General features: G+C 32.8%; 3 protein-coding genes across 5 annotated transcripts in view; 2 read left to right on the top strand and 1 right to left on the bottom strand.

Moving 5' to 3' along the window:
* Window positions 1–20,405, bottom strand: part of LOC130614650 (uncharacterized) — a 50,528-nt gene that overhangs the window by 11,214 nt on the left and 18,909 nt on the right. Inside the window, exon 1 of one of the 3 annotated variants that reach the window (XM_057436087.1) lies at window positions 1,693–1,955. The exons of the other annotated variants lie outside the window; for them this stretch is intronic. The gene's annotated coding sequence lies outside the window, so the exon portion shown is untranslated. Of the gene's footprint in view, window positions 1–1,692; window positions 1,956–20,405 lie in introns of those variants that run through there. 3 annotated transcript variants of the gene reach the window in all.
* LOC130614651 (tigger transposable element-derived protein 4-like) lies at window positions 10,487–17,151 on the top strand. The gene is made up of 2 exons (XM_057436088.1): window positions 10,487–13,112; window positions 13,845–17,151. The coding sequence occupies exons 1-2, from the start codon at window positions 12,631–12,633 to the stop codon at window positions 14,491–14,493; spliced, it is 1,131 nt and encodes a 376-aa protein (XP_057292071.1). The 5' UTR covers window positions 10,487–12,630; the 3' UTR covers window positions 14,494–17,151.
* LOC130613382 (uncharacterized) lies at window positions 15,540–18,349 on the top strand. Its single transcript, XM_057434737.1, has 6 exons — window positions 15,540–15,587; window positions 16,285–16,393; window positions 17,159–17,164; window positions 17,742–17,791; window positions 17,848–18,144; window positions 18,254–18,349. The coding sequence occupies exons 1-6, from the start codon at window positions 15,540–15,542 to the stop codon at window positions 18,347–18,349; spliced, it is 606 nt and encodes a 201-aa protein (XP_057290720.1).

Below are 20,405 nucleotides of genomic sequence, written 5' to 3'. Positions count from 1 at the left end.
GGGTCAAAAACAAAATTTTTGGTTTTATATTTTCACAAATCGACACTTTGGAAAAATTTCATCAAGATTATTTTCTGTATATAAATAAACAATTTGAACAATTTTGCAAGATTAATTTTCAAGATTTCATGTAAGCAATAAAACAAAATACATAAGGACCTGGTTTATAAGAACATTGAGACTGAGATTTGACAAAAATTAAGCACGTTTACGGCTGAAATCCAGACATTCTTATAAAAAAGGATATATATATTTTAATTTCCATTTTTGTTGAAAAAAACCTAAAAAATAGGGTGCCATTAAAAAAAAAAATTTTCTGGAGATTAATAAGCTCTATGTTTTATCAATTTTTTTACTTACAAACTGTAATTATTAAAGTTAACCATCACAATGCTTGATACAAATGTAAATTATTGACAGTCAGTAAGAGAGAGAGTAGTGACAGAGGGAGTGTGACAATTACATAATCACAACAGCCAATATTTTCAAAATAATAATTTTAAATATCGTTTTACACAACAAATGTTCTAAAATGATTTGTTGATTACTCATGCAGCTAAGCTATAGCTACAACCTTGGAAAAATTGCTTGTGAAAATGCTATAAGAAAATCCAGCCTTTTCATTACTCTTGATGTTAAAATCTTTCTACTGACCCCTCCCATTTCCCCGAAGTCAATGTTACTTTTCTGCAGTACTCCAGGTTTCTGGAGTACTTCTGTTAGCAACAGTCAAGCATATTCAATATTTATTTTGGGGGAATGGGAAACTCAAAATGATATTCACAATATGTTTTTCCAAGATTTTAGCTTAGCTGCTGGCTATTTTGGCTTAGCTACCAGGAAGCTAATTTTAATTTTTTGAACTGATGAGAGTAATATAAAGTACCGCTGAGCGTTAGTAAACTGTATATTGAGTTTTAGTTTTAAATTTACAGTAAGATAAAAATGTATTCACAACATTTAAAAAACGTGGGCAGGTTTTAAAGGTTTAGTAGCTAGCTAACTAGCTAGCTAGCTTATACCAAAAGATACGCCCTTAAAATCTGCAATATTTTAACTTCTTTGTCACACTACCATTACCAAAACCCTCTTTATAACTGTGTTAACTACGATTATGTAAATTGCCAGTTAAAAATTTACTCAAAACTAATCTCGTTTTCATGTTATTCTGCATTTTCCCATGCATATTTCGCGGAACCAAATGGGTATGGAAATAGGTCTATTCAGCAAACTCCGCCTCAGCGCTCATAAAAGACAAGGCCGTTTGTTTACCTACGATTAAAAACGATTATTTTGCGACGGCCCGCTTCTTGACCGGGAGTAAAAGTGATCAAGGAAATCGTTAAAATGTGGCAACTGAAAAAATACAACTGGAAACCTAAGAAATTAAAGTACCATTATGTCCAGTTCTAGTAACTTTAAGATCTTCAAAATTTCGGGATAGTCATAACTTGTTCTGGACTTTAAAATAAATAAAAAAATGTTAACTTTTTTCGATAGAGGCCTTTAACATCAGTGAGAAAAAATTAAGGTTTTGTTTTAGACTTTAAAGTATAAGGAAAAACTAACTCTAAAGTCTCAAATGACATTACATGGTGGCTTGTGTTTTATCGTTCTAAAACAATCCTGGAATCAACGTTAAAAGGATGTCAAATTTTTCACAAAACAAATAAAAGTTAAATTTTTACTTACATTTTAATGTTTCAGAGGAAAGTTTCGCTCTCTATTTCTACCTCTATGACTGTTCATAAAAATATCTTATATCCTTTTCTCTTCATTTTGTCGACTCTTTCTTTTTTCAGTTGTTTCGTTCATCTCTACTTGTTGAAAGCAGCAGCGTCATTCCTTCCCTTTAATGTTTGTTGTCGCTGAGTATCAACATAATAGCGTACACTCTCCTCTATTGTTTCGGTTAGTAATTACTTTCGTGTTGATAAGACTTGGTTGATTTAATGATCAACGCTCTTATCTGGTTTATATATATATATATATATATATATATATATATATATATATATATATATATATATATATATATATATATATATATATATATATATATATATATATATATATATATATATATATATATATATATATATATATATATATATATATATATATATATATATATATATATATATATATATATATATATATATATATATATATATATATATATATATATATATATATATATATATATATATATATATATATATATATATATATATATATATAATTAAAAAGATTTAGTTTTGTTAGAGTTCAACTAAAGAACGGATTTATTCATTGGGTCATCCTTAAAGGACGTTCGCATATTAGAGAAATTGAGAATTCAATTAGATAATTCCCAGTAGTTATTTTTTGTTTCTAACTTGAATAAACCATTGCAGTGATATATGTTTTACTTATTTTTACGAAGCTATATTTTATATTCTAAACTGAACACTAAGTAGCTTCCAACCTCGTGCCCAGGGCATACCATTATTTATGTTATTACAAACTTAAAAAATTTTCTACAGTTCTTTTAAAGGGGCTACGAAACGATTCAACAAGTTCAATTTCCGAAGAATGGTGTGTAAAAAACAGACCACTCAAAAGGTCAAGGTGGAAGAAATTATACACATTTTAGAACCACATAGACGTCTAGACAACCTGTTTATGAAAAAAGTTTATGATAAATTTGCCAGTATTCTTTTTGACGGTAAAATAAGGTCTGTAAAATATATTAAATATCAGTATATCGAAAGTTTGTTTTAAGGAGGGAACAAAGACAACACAATGAGTTGCATTTGTTCAAAAGTGCCCTTTTTACTAGCTTTATGAAGGTATTTAATACCTCAATAAAAATATTTTAAAAATCGTTGTTGTTCCTAGAATAGACTTATGTTATCTAAGCAGAATTTTAAAGCTTTTTTTATTAGAAAGTTTGAGTTAAAGCAATGTAAGCACTTTTATGGAATAAATGATGGAAATCCAATATATGTAGGGAAATTCTCTGCCTCAGTTAACATAAAATTTTCCGCCGCCATTAGCTCGACTTTCGTGTAAGTCACTAAAGTCGAAAACCCACAGCCGTTTCGTAGCCCTAACATCAAAATTAGAAACCCAATAAGAAACTTTCAATTCTGAAAACACAAATAAACTAAGAAACATCGAGTTGTGGGGTTCTTTACTAGTTTTTTTTTATAAATAATACGTGTAGAGTTTATCTGAAAGTAGAGTCCTAATTAGTCATTTATTACGGCGGGGTTTGAGGATCGGTAGTTCCTGCCCAATAGGTTGTGAGTTCGATCCATTTATTCGGGGTCGTTTGATAATTACGTCAGAGGTTATCTTAGTTTTGACACAATTCTTTTCTATATACTTTGCAATGAAAATGGTGTTTCAGTTTCGAATTCGAATGTTTACAAAATGGCGTTTCAAGAGTTTGAATGGCATGCAGTTGATGACCTTAATTTTGACGGCGATGAGTCCGAAATTTCAGAGATTGACACTTTTGTATGCGCTTTATGGATAGATGAATCTTCCATAATTCATGCTCAGAAGACCAACAACTTAAAACTAGCTAAGAATCCGAATACTATTTTCAAGTCCAGGTTAATTTCAGAGAAACAAGAAAACTTTGTGGAATGAGTGCCATATTCGGATATGTGAGCAAAAAATATTACTAAGGTACGAAATTTGGAAATATCAAAGGAAGTTCGACGACCTCGTAAACGGGGCTTTCTTAAAAATCTTATTTGGAATTTATGCCAGAGTTTGGCTTTATTTTTCCCTAGTTTTACCTTCTCCTTTGACACACCATATTCTAATTATTTTTTTAAACAATTTGGCTTGACATAAATTATTTAATTTATCCTCAGGACTTGCTAGGCTTTCTATATTTGGACTTGTTCAAGCCGTCCGAATATAAGAAGGCTAACAAGTCCTGGGGACAAGGTTGATGCAACAGATTTAATCGGATACAGCAAATAATGTTTTCCATTATAATATCCAGAGCGGTATCCTAGCGACACACTCTTCTATTCTTGACCGGAACGCGTACAATGAAATGTTTTTTGATAAGTGTAATTTCGAAGCGACCGCGGTTTATTGTGTTAGTTGTTTTTGCAAATCTAAATTAAATAAGGGACAAACATAATTAAAAAAATTATTGTGTCCTTTTTAACACAAATAGAAAGCTTTAGTTGTGGTTGTGATTGGTTTAAAGGCCTAGTGAAGAATGAAAAATGTATGAAAACATTGGCAAAAGAATTGCTCCTACAAACAGTAGAGGTTCTTTAGTTTTTATTTCAATGTTTTTAAATCATATAATGCTTTCAAAACATTAGCTAGCTTAACATTTCCATTAATGAAACCTTTTTCACCACATCAATCTCCATTTCAGTATTAGCTTTTTTGAGCTAACAACAATAACACGTTGTGTATCCAACCTCGTTCCCAGGACATTTTGCCTTGATGATGAAGTTGATAGCGGCGAAAAGGCCCTGGAACAGGCTGGTCACAGGATCGCTTATAAATTATGATAATTATAACCGAAAAATAGTTTATGAACATTTATTGCCCTGCAAAGATTTATTTCTGCCCCGCGTAGGAGTTTTATGTAAACAAGAATACAACAAATATGGCGGTCGATATACTTTTTAGCGTGGATAAAAGGACATTCTAAAGTTCTGCATCAACTTTAGGGAGACTCGTTCGAGAAATATGTTAGAAAAAGATACCATTTTCAGTTCTACATGATACACAGCAACTTTATCTCGATAATTAAATTGATATATGTGAGGTGTACTGGTAGTTAAGTAGCTAGAGCGTATACCGTATAAACTTGAATCGATTTATCAACGTCAAAAACACGCTGAAAGAACTATTCTTTTTCAAGACAAATTTACGCATAGCAAACCACTACTACAGTCTATAAAAGCTTGAAATATTTTCCAGATAAATATTTTTCAGAACGTATGCTTTATGTATAAAATGAAAAACAAATCTATACCCCCCATAATTTCTAACATGTTTCCAGTAAGAGAAAGTAAATATTCAACCAGGTCGTCTGGTCAGTACTATCCACCATACAGAAAAACTAAGGCCAGTCAGTTTTCAACTCCATATCGTGGTCAGTATATCTGGAATAGCATACACAAAATTGATAGATTTGTACTTGACAATGAGCAATCCTTTAAATGTTTTCAAAACAAAAAAAAAACATTTATATTACACATATTGAACAATGAAGTTCTATACTTTTAAATCTTTATTCATCTTTCGTTATATATATTTACCTTTTTTTACGTAGGTTATTTTAATTCTCTTTTTCATGCATACTTTTATATATAAGCGTCTTCGTAGCAACAGCATGATATGTTATATCAAAAGGTTCTCAATGTGAGATCCATCCATCCATCCATCACCGCCGAGGTTTTTCTATTCGCATACGCTTTCGACGTATGGTGGTGTAATTATTTGTTTTAAGAAATTTACGGACTTCTTGCTGTTGGAAAATTGTTTCTTATTTACACTCAGTAAGAAACCAACTGGAAATTTATAAAAGCCCAGAGACTGTTGTCCTTGATTAGTTTTTGTAAAATACATACGTAAACATCATTGCTTTTTTATTTCAAGTTTATTCCAACCTCGTACCCAGCGCTAGTTGTATCTTATTTATATCGGGAGGACAAGCTAAGTGATGGCGAGTCAAGAAATAACTTTTAAAACCAGAATTTTTTTAAAAAATTTTCAGTGATTCAACTTTCATGAATGCACAGATTTGAAAGTTTCGCGAGACAAAGTTTCTCCGAATAAAGTAAATTCACGATGGACAACTTCGAGGAACCTTGAGATAATTGTGAAAAAATTGTGGTTATTATGATCCTTATGATTTTTGCTGCTGATATCAGAATATTCTAGCTCTCGAGCCCCACCCTCACTATATAAAGGAAAACATTAACACTCGGACTCTGAATTATCCGACTTTGTAGCATGGTTTGCTCCCGCCTTAAATTGCAGCCTAATAGTTTTCACCCAGCCGCACTTAATGGCGTGCTTCGTAGCCATTGCCATTGCCATTGTTCGTCGAATAAATTAAGGTATTACGTATGACGTGTTTGCATAATCTGGCCATATATTGGCCATAAACGCCTGACAATACCAGGGTATTTTTTATCTCGTCATTTAGAAGCTCGATCCAAAGTTTTGGACCTCAGTTTGATATTGAAAAATCGTTACCTGAAGATCTAGTTGGATATTTACGTTGAACTTTCTTAAACAATATGATGAATATATTTGGTGCTAATAAATTTCCAATCTTATACATGAAAAAAAGGACTTGAAAAATGTATAGCTGACATACATTGGGAATACCCAGTTCTTTTAACAATGGTCTAGAATGGAAACATTTTTTTGTCGTAATATAATCCTACTAGCATGTTTTTGCTGAATGTGCAATTTTTTTAATCTTGTTATATTAGTGTCACCCCATGCAACGTATGCAGAATTTAAATAGCAGTGTATAAAGGAAAAATATATGCTTCTTAAACAGTTTTTATTCAAAGCAAAACTGACTTTATATAAGATCCTTAAGCGTTTAGAAATCTTGTCCTCAACTAACTTATTATGTTCTCTCCAGGTCAGGAACACTCCAAGAAATTTCATCAAATATTCTCTTTTTATATTTATACAATCAATAGACTAATCCAGGTAACCTAAGAAGATCATCTTTTTTTAACAAGTTTATGAAAAAAGATATATCTTTTCTTGATCAGCACTTTTTAAGCTCTATACAATAGAGGCAACGGATAAACGAATTTTTGAAAAAAACGTTTGCTGATTTCATCAAAATTCTTAAGCATCATATGATCCTTTGTTGTCAAACTGCACAAAATAGTGGGACGGCTAACATATTACTCAAAAAGCTTTTCTTCACATAAGAACGTGATTATTCCTGATGTTGTAAACTTTGTCTTAAAACTAAAAAGGGATCAGTTGTCTGGTAAAAGTTGCTATAAAATAGATAAGCCCCGATAAATTACAATGTTACAAGATTTAGCAGTTCTTTTTAAAAGGGTGATGCCTCGCGGCTTTGAGCACTCTCATATCTAAAAACGGGATACCGAAAAACGTGGTCTCCCCAAAATAGTCTTGGTCGAGCAAACCAACAACCCCGGGACCACGACACAACCCCGTCCCCAGTTTTTTTTGCCTTTTTGACATCAGGGCGGGCGGTGAAATTGTTTAGCCGTCGAGTAAGCGCTAGCGGTTTCGACATAGGCAACAAACCCCGGGGACGAGGATGGACCCCGACAATGTCATGAAAGTTTTATTTTTGTAACCTTTGTTTTTTCTGAATTAAGTGCATGGACACAATTCACAAGTTTAATGATTCGCTAACTGTGTGCGTCTTAACAGGCAAAGTGGATGTGTTCATTTCATTTCCGTCCCCAGAGCTCTCTGAGTTTTAATACCTCGAAACCTTTCAACGTTTACCTCAAAGAGATCTGGGGTCAAAAATGCGTTTATTTATTTATTTTTTTAAGTTGCCGAGCAACGCATATCTCGAATGTTTATCGACAAATGAATCATCACGGTAACTTTAATTTAACATCAATGGATTAATTAACCTTTTTATAGATAGCGACATCATTTGAAATTTCCCTATTTCACAATGCATCTTTAAACGGCTCGGGTGGTGTAGAGAGAAGAATTTGTTGGATTCCGTTGCACTGTTTTTGCCGTATTATTAAAAGAAGGACATTAAAATAGCGACATTTAAAACAGGGACATTCAAAATAGAACATAAACATCGCTGCCATCATCAAAATTCATACACCGGATCGGAAAAGAAAGCGGTTAATTACAACACTTGATTCCATATTGTATGTTTATGTTCAACTTTCAACAGTGTTTAAAGTTCAGTATAAAGTTTAACAAGTTGCTAAAAATTGATGATGGCAAAATATTTTTTTTCCATTTTATTAACAATTTTTTTTTCAAGATGTCCTTTTTTCCAAGTTTGATCCATCAAGGTTTAAAGGCTTAATATCTTGGAAACAGGTTAAGGGACATCATGTCTCCTTTGGTAACTAGAGACCACCTGGAACTTAGAACTAACTTCGTAAAGCTGGGTTAACTCATGTGTTTCGGAAGAAACGGATTAATAACGTCATCGAAAAACCTTAAAGTCTCGCTTCAAATATAACTCAAGAAAACACATGACCCTTCCTATACATTTGCTTGACTTTTATAGTCATAGACACAATAAAGTCAACAAGTAAATACTTTTTTTTGACGCTAACGCCTCTTTAAACTCTTATATCTTCTTAGGGTATGTCTCCATACGACTGCATTTACCGCTGGAGCGGAAAATGCTCGAGAGCTTTCCCCACAAGCATGCGCAATGAAGTAGAATGACCGCTGACTCGACGTAAAAAGATGCTCCTGAGCTTTTCTCATAAAGTTGAAATCATTAAACATTTTCAGCGCATAATTGTTCTCTCGAGCTTTTTAACCAATGAAATTCAAGGAAATGTAAACAATTGCGCAATCCATGTTATTCAAGAAAAATATTAGAAACAACAACAATTTCTTCTGTGTTTGGTGTTTAGTTGAACAGAGAGACCTGTTAGCTATAAAATAAACTGTTCAATAAAAGACAAAAGTTATGGATTCATAAATTCTTTTCAAATCTTTCTAACAGCCACAAAAATCAACTGCTTGTTGGGGAGCCATTGGAAGCTAAATTCATAAACTAACAGTAAATAATAACTTTCCCCTTTTTTTTTAATTCGCTGCCATAAAAACAATGTTGTTGTTATTTTAAAATTTCATAGCTATAGAGTTTTTCTGTTTCTAGGAGTTTTTGTATTTATTTCGCTGTAATGCTTATCAATAGTCTTTTAAAATTGTAATTAAACAAACAAAAACAATTACAGCCAATTCAAATACGTGCGTAGTTAATGAATACGAAGGCGTTTAAACAAGACGCATTGGAAATCACCGACAGTCGGTAGTAGAGTTATACTTTCCATCTTCTTTAAAAGATGGAAATAAAGGCAGCATTAAGAATTATAGCATTAATGTCATTTCTTCTATATTTATACGTGCTAGCGTAGTTTGCCTTTCAATAGACATCGTAAAAACATTTTACTTTGTACATACGAGAAGATCTGTTACAATTGGAAAACCGTTTTAAGTATCTTCAAAGTCACTACAATATCCGAAAAGAAGGTAGAAGAAAAAAGAGACGTCCTGATAGAGTTGTTATCTGTTCCGTTTTATTCGGATCAAAACGGAGAACAATTCAAAATGTTCATAATTTGGTTTATCAAACGTTAGATCAGCTTCAAGATGAAGAAAACTGTGAAGATGAAAAAAAAATTCGATGCCCATGCTCTGGTGATGGTAATTTTGCATCTGTAAGGAGAAAATATGCGATATGTTTATAGATTCAATTGGCGACGACCGCATGCATCTTATCGATTATGAAGCCAAATTCAATAATTTTTTTTGGTTTACTGAACTTGAATCAACGAAATGCAGTTTCCTGAAACACAAGCTTTCATATATTGAAAATAATTGCAATTTCAACGACGCCAGGTGCAAAGAGTCCGACTTTCAAGTAAACAGTCCATATAAACAATTAGAACTAACTGATTTCCACTTCAAGGTATATACATAATGTAAAAGAAAATGGAAGAGGATTTAAGAGAGTGAGGTGTTGAAAATCCAACCCTTTGGATCACATCACAGTTCTACAGTTATATGTTAAGATCAAGTGAAGTTTTTAAGAAAATATTTGATTTCTAATGAGATTCGTTAACCTTAAAAGGTCAGCCGTTGGATTTGCAAGGCAAGGTAATAATAACAATTTTTTTATGTTCTAATAAACTTGGGAATTAAAAATTCGTTTGAGATTAGATCTCGACTTTTACTTCACAGAAACAATTTTTCATTTTTTTTTTCAACCCGTTATCATGTTAAAAGAAAGTACAGAATGTAACACAGACATAAAAAGCATGAGGGCTGATAGATTTATACTTTTTGCTACAGTGTGATCAAATCATATTATTATCCCAGACGAGTTTTGGAAATCTAGTACTGGCGCTTAAAAGAGCGATTTATGGTTACGATACAAACCATGTAATCGATCTCGCAATATAAAATTATAACTATGTTTTTTATGTGCGAGTATAAAAAAGAAAATGCAGATGAGATAAATGACACACAAAATAGCTAGGAGCATTTATAGTGTACACATGTTCAATCAAGATCTAAAAAAAGGTCTTCAGGATCCAACTTTAAATAGAGCCTCAGCCAACGGTGGAAATAAGGAAAATAAGAAGTTCACAAACTGCATTTTTTATAGATTTTCTGATTACCCTATTTTATGATTTCTGTGCAGTGGTCCTTTTTTAAAAAAAAGTTTTGGCAGACATAAATTTCGCACGAAAAATTTTTCGTCCAAAATAAAATCCGAAAGTTTTCCCGTCTGAAAATTTCCGTTTCTAATATACTTGATTCGCTGACTTAACACGTTGCTCAGGAAACCACTTGTGCATGTTATGCTATTTTAATGAGGTAACTTAAAGAAATAAAAACGTTCATTAAATGGATTACGAAACCAACCTAGTTCCCAGGACAATTTTTTTTTGTTTTTTTTGACATTCGAGACGTGTTATGTAGTAAAAAGTACAACGTCGGTTATTTTACTTTTTACATTAACTAGTATATACAATATACAAGTAAGATATGCCTAATAGCTTTAGCTAGCTCTCTTAAAGACAACACAAAGTAAATTATATAGCTAGCTATGGAAAAACCACTTTTCATAAGTTTTATTTATATTAACAAAATCTAAACAGGAAAAGATCAATTTATTTGATTTATTGATTCAAACTTTTTTCTTTTAAGTTAAACGATACTGGCCAAATTTAATTACTTTGGTTCTAGAGCAAAATTTTCACATTCTGTTTAAAGATTCTAACAGATAAAAGTTTTTTACCCACTTTTTAGGTTTTTGCACACTTCGGATGGAAAAAAATGTAAGAAATTGCCCGAAAACTTGATTTTTGGGCAAACACGAAAAATCGAGAAATCAAATTAACCACGTGTTCAAAATATACAGAAATATTTTGATAAATAAAGTTATATTGTAAGTTTCATGTTCCAAGAACAATGCGAAACTCCTTCAGTAAAAGCCGTATTCCGTCTGTCTGTTTCTGTGTTTGTTTGTCTGTCTGTTACGGAAACACGAAATTTGATATCTAAAAGACGAGCGACCCCGTGTATTTTTTCACGGGTTAACGGCTAGTGTCTTTAATAATACCAGTATTCCGTCTGTTTGTTTGTGCGTCTGTTTCTCTTTTTGTTACGGAACACGAAATGCAATATATAAAGGACGGCGATCCCGTGGATTTTTCCACGGGTTAACGAATAGTTTTTATACTTTCCCAACTTTAGGGATTTCATAGAGACTTTAAGGAGTAGTTTCGCGCAATAGGCAAGAATTGGTGCAAATGATCAGTAAGGTTTTCCCACCCTTGTCCCAAGGAATTTGTTGCCTTTTTGATATTAGAGAAGATGATGAAATATTACGTACCAAGCACATTAAAAACTTGTTAGCTAGCTTCATGCACTTTTTTAAAAGATAGGATTGTTGTTGTTTTTGTTTCAACAATATAACTTTTTCTATATTTTTTTTGTGGAAAAGCATGACGTTACGCTAAAATTTACTAAACTTAAAAAAGTTGCCAAATGGGGGTTTATTTCTTTCCGGGGTGAGGGGAGTTCTATCAGCCGTACGGGGTTGTCATGGGTAAAATAATGTAATTTTACCCCCGGTTTACCATGTGTGCGCCGTATCTCACAGAAACAAGATCTTAAACAACTTAAAAAGGAAAACCATAGTGAAGATGGTTCTCTCTTTTTCAAATTAATCCTGCAAGAAGTTATTTTAAACAAAGCATGCCAATGTTTACTCATCATGAGGTTGGCAAAGGTCGTATTCAAATATGAATGTTAAGCCCGGGGCAAATCGATCAACATTCTCGGTCAACATTTTGAGCAACTACATTCTTCTGAAACATGGCTATTCATTCTCTTTTTTCAAAATAGCGGAAAAGAAAGCTGCAACATGTTTAATGCTGTCATTGGTAACAGATGACGATGAAAAAAGAAAGCAAGGCCCTAACAGAAAATGGATTCAAAGAAGGGAAGAGGAAGAAGGTCAATGAGTTCCTCCACTAATTCATTGTTCCATTTAAATTTTTGTTTACCAGCAGTGGTAGTTGCAGGATCAGCTGAAGCAGTGACTTCCGCCATTTTCAAATTGAATATACAGTAGAGTCTCCATAACTCGAACCTCTATAACTCGAACCTCTCCTTAACTCGAACAAATTCGTTGGCACCGTGAAAATTTCCTAATAAACTCTTATAAAAAAACCTCTACAACTCGAACCTCCATAACTCGAATCTTCCCCTAACTCGAACAAATTTTTTTGTCCCTTGGAGACTTTTCTCTCCATAACTCGAATTTTCTGACATCATAATCAAAATTCGAACAGTTTTCCTGATAAATTGGGTCTAAAAATCTTGTTAATACGTGTTTTGCAGGCCTTATTATTAATTCGAATGATTAATGATGCGTCATCCAAACCTTTCGAACGTCTTTTTCGAACGTTTTCGAGAAAATCTAAAGAATTTCAAAAGAAAGACACTCTCATAACAATGTCGTCTGTGGCAGGATCAAAGCGTCGAATTGACAATAAGTCGTGCAAAATCAAGTACAAAGCTCTTAAAGCGTTGGAAAAGGGTACTGCGCCAAAGGATGTGGCAAAAGAGTTCAAAATTCCTCCAAGCACCCTGTCAACTTGGAAAAAAAATAAAGAAAAGATTTACAAGCAGTTTAACAACGGGCAAACATCGAAGAGATCAAAGCCAGAAAAATTTGAAGATGTGAACAAAGCTGTTCATAAATGGTTACTTATGATGAGGAGTGAGAATATCCCAATCAGTGGCTCGATGCTGAAAGAGAAAGCTCTTGAGTTTGCCGAAGCGTTGGGTGTCGAGTCATTTCAAGCTTCTCAGGGGTGGATGGCTAAATGGAAAACCAGGTTAGTTGACTAAGATTTTGTTTGTTTATCTTCGTGAAGATAAAATCTAAAAAAATGTTACAATAGCTTTGGTAGTTGTTTTTTCAAAATATCAATAGACTCTCTTTCAGAGAGGAAGGATAATTTGTATGGGACTTTCATCCCTAATCCATCACCAGCATTCAATGACTTTCCAGTAATTGTTATTTTGCAAACATTGAAGCTGTCATTCTTCAGAAAGTAAAATATGACTTTTGCAAAGCGTCCTGACTTTCCTAGTGGTAGATGTCCAATGATTTCTCCATCATTTTTCTTGACTGTAACTGCATATTTATCCATTTTATTTGTTGGTTCCATGAAACCATAAAATTCATCTCCAACAGAGGGTGTCCAATTACTTTTATAAACATGATACCCCATGACAAAAGCGTCGATTTCGTACGTAATAAGTTTAATGATAGGAAGTTCTATACAACAAATAATGTCTGTTAATCTTTTGACTTGTTGGACTTTCATGGCTTCCATGCTTTCTTTCACTCGTCAAAACTTCGAAACTTGGTAAAAATCGAATCTTTTTCTATTCGAATTCTTTCACAAATCAAAACATGGTAACAATCGAATGTTTTCTATTCGAATCATGGCCATGGCATTCTAAATTTAGAATTCCATGATTCGAATCAAACAAAATGTAAAGCTCCATCTACACTAGTCACAACTACAGAGATAAACGTTTTTCTCATTCATTCCTTTCAGGTATGGAGTATCCTTCAAAACCATCGCTGGAGAATCACGGTCCGTCACTGAGGAAATGACAGCGCCATGGTCGGAGACAACATTACCAACCATTCTCTCCCGCTATCCTCTGGAAGACATTTTTAACGCCGACGAATTTGGGCTTTTCTTTCAATGCCTTCCCAATAAAACTTTGCATATGAAAGGTGATAAGTGTTCTGAAGGAAAACACAGCAAAGTTAGACTTACTGGTTTAGCTGCTGGTAATGCCTTGGGGGAACGATTGCCAATGTTTGTAATCGGCAAGTCCGCCAACCCTCGTTGCTTTAAAGGTGTCAAAACACTACCCTGTCGATACCGTTCGCAAAAGAAGAGTTGGATGTCTGGAGAGCTGTTCGAAGAGTGGGTACGCGAGCTTGATCGAAAATTCTCTGTCTCTAAGCGAAAAATTGCTTTGATTATTGACAATTGTACCGCACATCCTCATGTTGAAAACCTGGAATGGGTAGAATTGATCTTTCTTCCTCCAAATACCACGTCCCGAACCCAACCTATGGACCAAGGAATTATCCGCGCCCTGAAAGCAAAATATCGATCGCTAGCAGTGCGGAAATTGATAAAAGCCTTGGACGAGGAAAAATCGACTCCGAAGTTCTCGATGACATCATAGCTGAGATCACTGGGACTCAAGACGAAGAATTAGAAGAGGTCGACGAAGAAGACAAGGAGGAAGAAGATAAGATCACAAGACCGACGGCCGAGCAAGTGCGTACAGCTATCAACGTCCTCGAAGACTTGAGTATTTTTTCACATTTTGGAGAAGAAATGATAGCTTCCCTAAGGGACTTGAATCGTAATATCGCCAAAGATTTTGTAATGAGTTGTAAGCAAACAGTTATCACCGACTTCTTTTCTAAATAAACATTAAAAAATTCATTATTTCATGTATTGTTTTGACTTTCATTAACCTAATAGCCCCCTTAAAGTTAGACTTAAGATTAAATATAACGTTTTTATCCAGCTGGTTCACGTAAAGGGAGGATATTGCGCTAAAAGTTGAAAACCTCTACAACTCGAATGTCTCCATAACTCGAACGATTTCCTTTTCCCCGTGGCTGTTCGAGTTATGGAGACTCTACTGTATCTCTATGTTTTGATTTTATTTTCATGCAATTCGTGTATACACTCGTATAAAAACATTCGAATTCGTGCTAGAACATTCGAATTTGTAATTAAATGATTCAAAAATACTGAAAAATGTTGCCAGAAATGTTGATTGCTATAGCAATTCGTAGCAACATACAAAACTCATCAACAATGTTGATCAACATTCATAAAAAAGTTAATAAATTTTGATCAACAGTTTTTTTTCTTCATCAATATGTTGATACTCATAGCAAATCGACTCAATATGTTCATCAACAAATGTTGACGGGTAATGTTGCTCAAAAAGTTGCCTCGATTTGCCCCGCCCTTAATTGGAATCTAAAATGTAAAAAAAACTGTTGTTGTCGAGCGAGTATATAAAGTTAATGTTGTTGTCAACAATATTTTTTAAAAAGAAGAAAAACGTACGATGGTTCGAACTAGAATAAAGAAAGCTTAGTATAAAAATAAAGCATGCTTTGACTAAAACAAGTTGCCGTTAACATCAAAGGGAGAGTTGCAAACAAAATTTAAAACACACGTTCATGTTGTTGTTTTTCTCCCATACGAATGAACTCATTCTCATCCCCAGAGCTCTTTGAGATTAAAACCTGGAAGGTAGCTCTGACCTGTCTGGTTGCGTGATGAAAACATGCCACTATATGTGGCATATTTTTGTGACAGTTTGTTTTTTAGCCGTTTTAAATTTGACTTATCGCTTGTCGGGACCTAATTGGGTACGTGATTAGGCACAACTTGAGAAGCGGATCTGACAGTACAGTGGGAAGAGCCTGAAAAGAAATTCTATTGCAAGTCCAAAACACTTATTTAAATTTTTAAAAAACTCTTTAATGTTTAATCTACATGTAAAACTGAAACTTAGTTAAGTCTCTGTTTTGTAGCTTAGCTGGTAGTTTTAGCTATAGCTATATAGCTAGCAATAAGTGAGAATCGCACTGCACATACAAATTTAGCACACTGGTTAGCTAACTATTTATCCAGTATATTGCCGTTTAACCAGATTGGCTTCTACTACTGCAAGACTCAAAGAAAGGTGCCATCTATCTATCTCTAGCTATATAGAAATAGCTAGTTTTTTTTCTGTGAAAACTGTTTTGTTACACCAGCCTAGAGCTTTATTATATAAGATGGATTGACCCATTTGTAATTAAGTTAACCAGCTGGCATAAAATAGACCACTACTAATTTTTTTTTTGACATTATATAAAGCAGGCCAACTCTCCTAAAGCCAGTTGGCTCCAACTCAGGATGAGTTCAATCGGTTAGTTGACTGGATTCATATAATATCACTTAGCAAGCCAGTGTCAGGTTGAAAAAGCAAAAACATGCATATTGCAAGCTAAAACAAAAAGAAACAACCATGTTATGTTTTACATTTCTTATCAGTTTTATTTTGCCAAAAAGTAAGAGTATTTTCTGTATTAAGGGATTTTAATTAAATCAAAGACAAAAACCTTAGATTTGAATTAGGAAACCATTGGTAGCTGAATCAAACACTCATTGACAATTCTATGTGTATTTTGCTGGTTTGTTTACACCTATATTTTTAAAAACAGAACACTATATATAGATCATTTCCTGGGTTGACTTTTCGAATAAAAAATGATTTTTGAACCAGGTTGATCTGCCAACTGAGCAATATGAACTGCATCGTATAATCAGATTTGTGATACACAATGGACTTGTTAGCACAGAAAAGATATATTTAATAATCGATGGGCAAAATTTTTTCTTATTTCTTGGAATCAAACGCAATTTTTGTGTTGCACACTTTTGTAATTAATATGCCATAAAAATGATAAAGTTTGCAATCAAAAGGCATTTTGATAAAAATTTACTGTTTGAATAATGATGATAGAAAAATGTTTTATTTTATTTATATAATTTTTCAGTAATAGAATGTTTATATCACACAAAAATTTTTATCTTGTTTTGTAGAATTTATTTCCGCAAATTTTCTTCTCGCTCCTGCCATTTTTTACCTCTCTAGCTAATATTTTCAGCATATGCAATCCTATATTTAGATTATACGATATAATAGCTTAAGATTTGTATTTTATTTTTACGGAAAACTGTAAATTCTTCAACGGCAAAAAAAAAAGAAAAAAAAAAGATCAAAACAAAAAAAAAAACATTATCCGAAAATGTGTTTTTATTTACGTTTTTAGTATTATGTAAGAGCATAAATTTTTGTAAAAGACAAAAGATTTGAAAAAATTCTACTTTTGTGGATGATAAAAAGTAATGAAATATACAATGTATACACTTTTGTAAAAAAGCAAAATAAAGAAAATATTGAAGATATAAACTTTTATATATAACTTAAAGAATCCATTAATAAAATTCTTAAAATCATAATTTAAAAATATTAGCGGTCTTGCCACAATTTAAGTGTTTGCTCAGATTTTCTAATTTTGTCAATTTTTTTTTTTTTTATTAAAGTTTTGTTCTCTTCAATTTTATTTCATTAAAATTTATATAATTGTTGCACAGTCATTCTAAAAGTGACTTAAATCCAGCTTTTTGAAAAAAATATAATTATATGCTTTATATTTTGCTGAACATTTTCTACAATTCTACTTTCAAACGAATTGTTTCACTGCCACAATTTTCGTTTTTTTTATAAAATATATAACTATTTGAGTATTAAAAGTGAGGATTTTGTGCGGGTATTATGAAAGTGAAAGTTCATTCCATTCTAATAATAATTAATAATTAATAATAATTAATAATTAATAAAACTAATAAAAGACTATGACGCTATATTTGAGGACTATGAACAAAACAAGATTATTAAAAGCGTAAGACCTGATGAAATAGATAAGCCGTTAGGTGATGTTTACTATCTCCCACATAGACTTTAGTACGTACACAAAGGGAAACGACTAAAATAAGAGCTGTGTTTGATGCTTCTTGTACCACTACTGGACCGTTTCTTAACGACTGCTTACATTCTGGACAGAATCTGTTATCCGACATATTTGATATTTTATGGGAATTTAGGTTTAATTACATAGCAATATTAGCTGATATTAAACAAGCGTTCTTAAATGTCGAAATTGCAGATAAATATAGAGATTTTTTACGTTTTTTATGGTATGATGATGTTACGAGTGAGAAAGAGGCGAAAGTTATTATTTTCAGATTTCTTAGGGTATTATTTGGTATAACTAGCAGTCCTTTTTTATTGGGTGGCACCATAAGACATCGTTTGAATAAGTGCAGTGAGTCTGACAGAGAATTTGTAGAAAGATTTATTTAAGAGTTTTACGTTAATGACACTACTTCCGGGACACAAACTGTGGATGAAGGGAATGTATTTTTATGAAAGGGCGAGAGAAATCATATCTGCTGCTTAAGAATGGGTTAGCAACAACAAAGAAATGCAAAAATATTTTGACCAAAAAGAAAATTTAGAAACGAGTAAAGTTAACAAAAAAGATGATGACATAACATTTTTAGAATCTCAAATGAATTTACAAAGCGATAGTATTTTTAAGCTTGGAATAGAATGGGATAAAGATGTTCTGTCAAAAAAGCCAAAAGTTACAACAAATATTTAATCTAATCGACAAGGAGAAAATTCCAATAGTTAAAAACTAAACAGGTGAGGATGGCCACCATTAACACAAGAGAAAACAACAATAAACAGAAAAATAAATAAAATAAACGTGGGGAGAAAAAAGAAATGTTTTTTAAAAAGTACATAACCATAAAAAAATATAGGTCATCATTTCAATAAAAGCTATTGAATAAGGATTTAGTCAATATAAAAATTCTATGTGTACTTGTAGAGAAAGTAGGATGTAACCAGGCACTTCGATTTACATAGTGTAAGATTTGATAATTGGGCGTTGGGGAAGAGTTGCTGAAAAACGTTCCGCTGAAAAATTGGCAGCGCACACAGCGAATTTCTACCATAGAATTTAGAGTTAATTTGGGAATTTTTAATATACTCAAGGCTTTATTTTGGGTACTATAAATGTGTGTAATCTTTGTGAAATTGATAGTGTTATGAAGGTCAGATGGAAATTTAGAGTTAAGAAACTGGTGAACAAAAATACTATTATTGAAGATATTATTTCGGTTTGTCTGTTCAGTATTCATATTACTGTGGAAAGTTTATCATTTCTTGAACATGATAGTTTAGTAGGCAACGTTTCGGGAGATCCTTCTCCCATCATCGGGCAAAGTGAAATGATGTTGAGCATGTATTTATATAATTGCAGAGGATCGAAATTCATAAAAATTAAAATTTAATTAATTTCGATCCTCTGCAATTATATAAATACATGCTCAACATCATTTTACCTTGTGACTACACCGTGTAAAACAGTTTTGACGTCAGACTTACAAGTGGCAACAGAGACAAACTGTGAACGAGATGAGAGATAAAAATAAAACCATCGTTTAACAACACCCTAGTGTGAAAGTTTAGATAGCAAAATAGAGTGGTCTATGGTGTTAAATGCTTTTTGTAGATTGACAAATACACCAACAGCGGCATCACCCTTGTCAAGATGTCGCCTGATCCGCTCAAAAATATTATTTAGAGCATGTGTGGTTGAATATGATTTGTGAAAGCTGTGTTGACGAGAATATATGATATTGTGAGAGTCAAGAGAAGAAACTAAACGAGAGTACGTAGGCTTTTCAAATATTTTTTAAACATTAGAGAGAAACCAAATAGGACGATAGTTTGAAGTTTCAAGGGGTGATCCCTTTTTAAAGACATGAATAACTTTAGAAAGTCTAAGAGTTGAAGGAAATTGGCCTTTAGTGAAAGATTATGATATCTGATAATGGAAAAGAAATATCATGGTTAACAAGCTTTAGAATTTTAACTGGAATACTGTTGGTACCAGACGATTTGTTTATGGACAAAAAGAGAATAGTCTTTGAGACCTCTTCAGGAGTAACTGGAGAAAGAAACAGGAAATTATAGTTGGAGCGTTTAAGGGAAAAAGAGAAATTTTTAGAAGAAGGAGGAACGATAGACCTTATGGATTCTGCAATTGAAGAGAAGTATAAATTAAAAGAATCTGCTAAATCAGCAGGGTTAGAATTGACAGCACCGTTTATTCTCGAGGATATGGGATGGGTAGCTTTAGATGACTTAAAGAGATATGATATCTCTGACACCTTGCCAAATATTTTAACGTTGTTGAATGAAATTCAAAGTAATTTGCAAAGTGGTTAGTTTTGCTGCATCTACATGGAGAAACAATTACGTTTCTATAATGCTTAAAATGAGTTTTATCGAAAGACTTTAAGTCCAGAGTTTTAGATCTCACAAACTTTCGAAAAAAGAAATCACGTTTAGAGACAGACTTTAAAATCCCAGTAGATGTACAAGGTTTCTGAAACCTCAATTTTAGTTGTCTACTACCCAATTTCACTGTGGGTAAATGTCGA

The sequence above is a fragment of the Hydractinia symbiolongicarpus genome, chromosome 11 (genome assembly GCF_029227915.1).
Source record: "Hydractinia symbiolongicarpus strain clone_291-10 chromosome 11, HSymV2.1, whole genome shotgun sequence".
Taxonomy (NCBI): Eukaryota; Metazoa; Cnidaria; class Hydrozoa; order Anthoathecata; family Hydractiniidae; genus Hydractinia; species Hydractinia symbiolongicarpus.
Note: the sequence above shows the minus strand (reverse complement) of the source record. Positions and strands in the feature narration are given on the sequence as shown.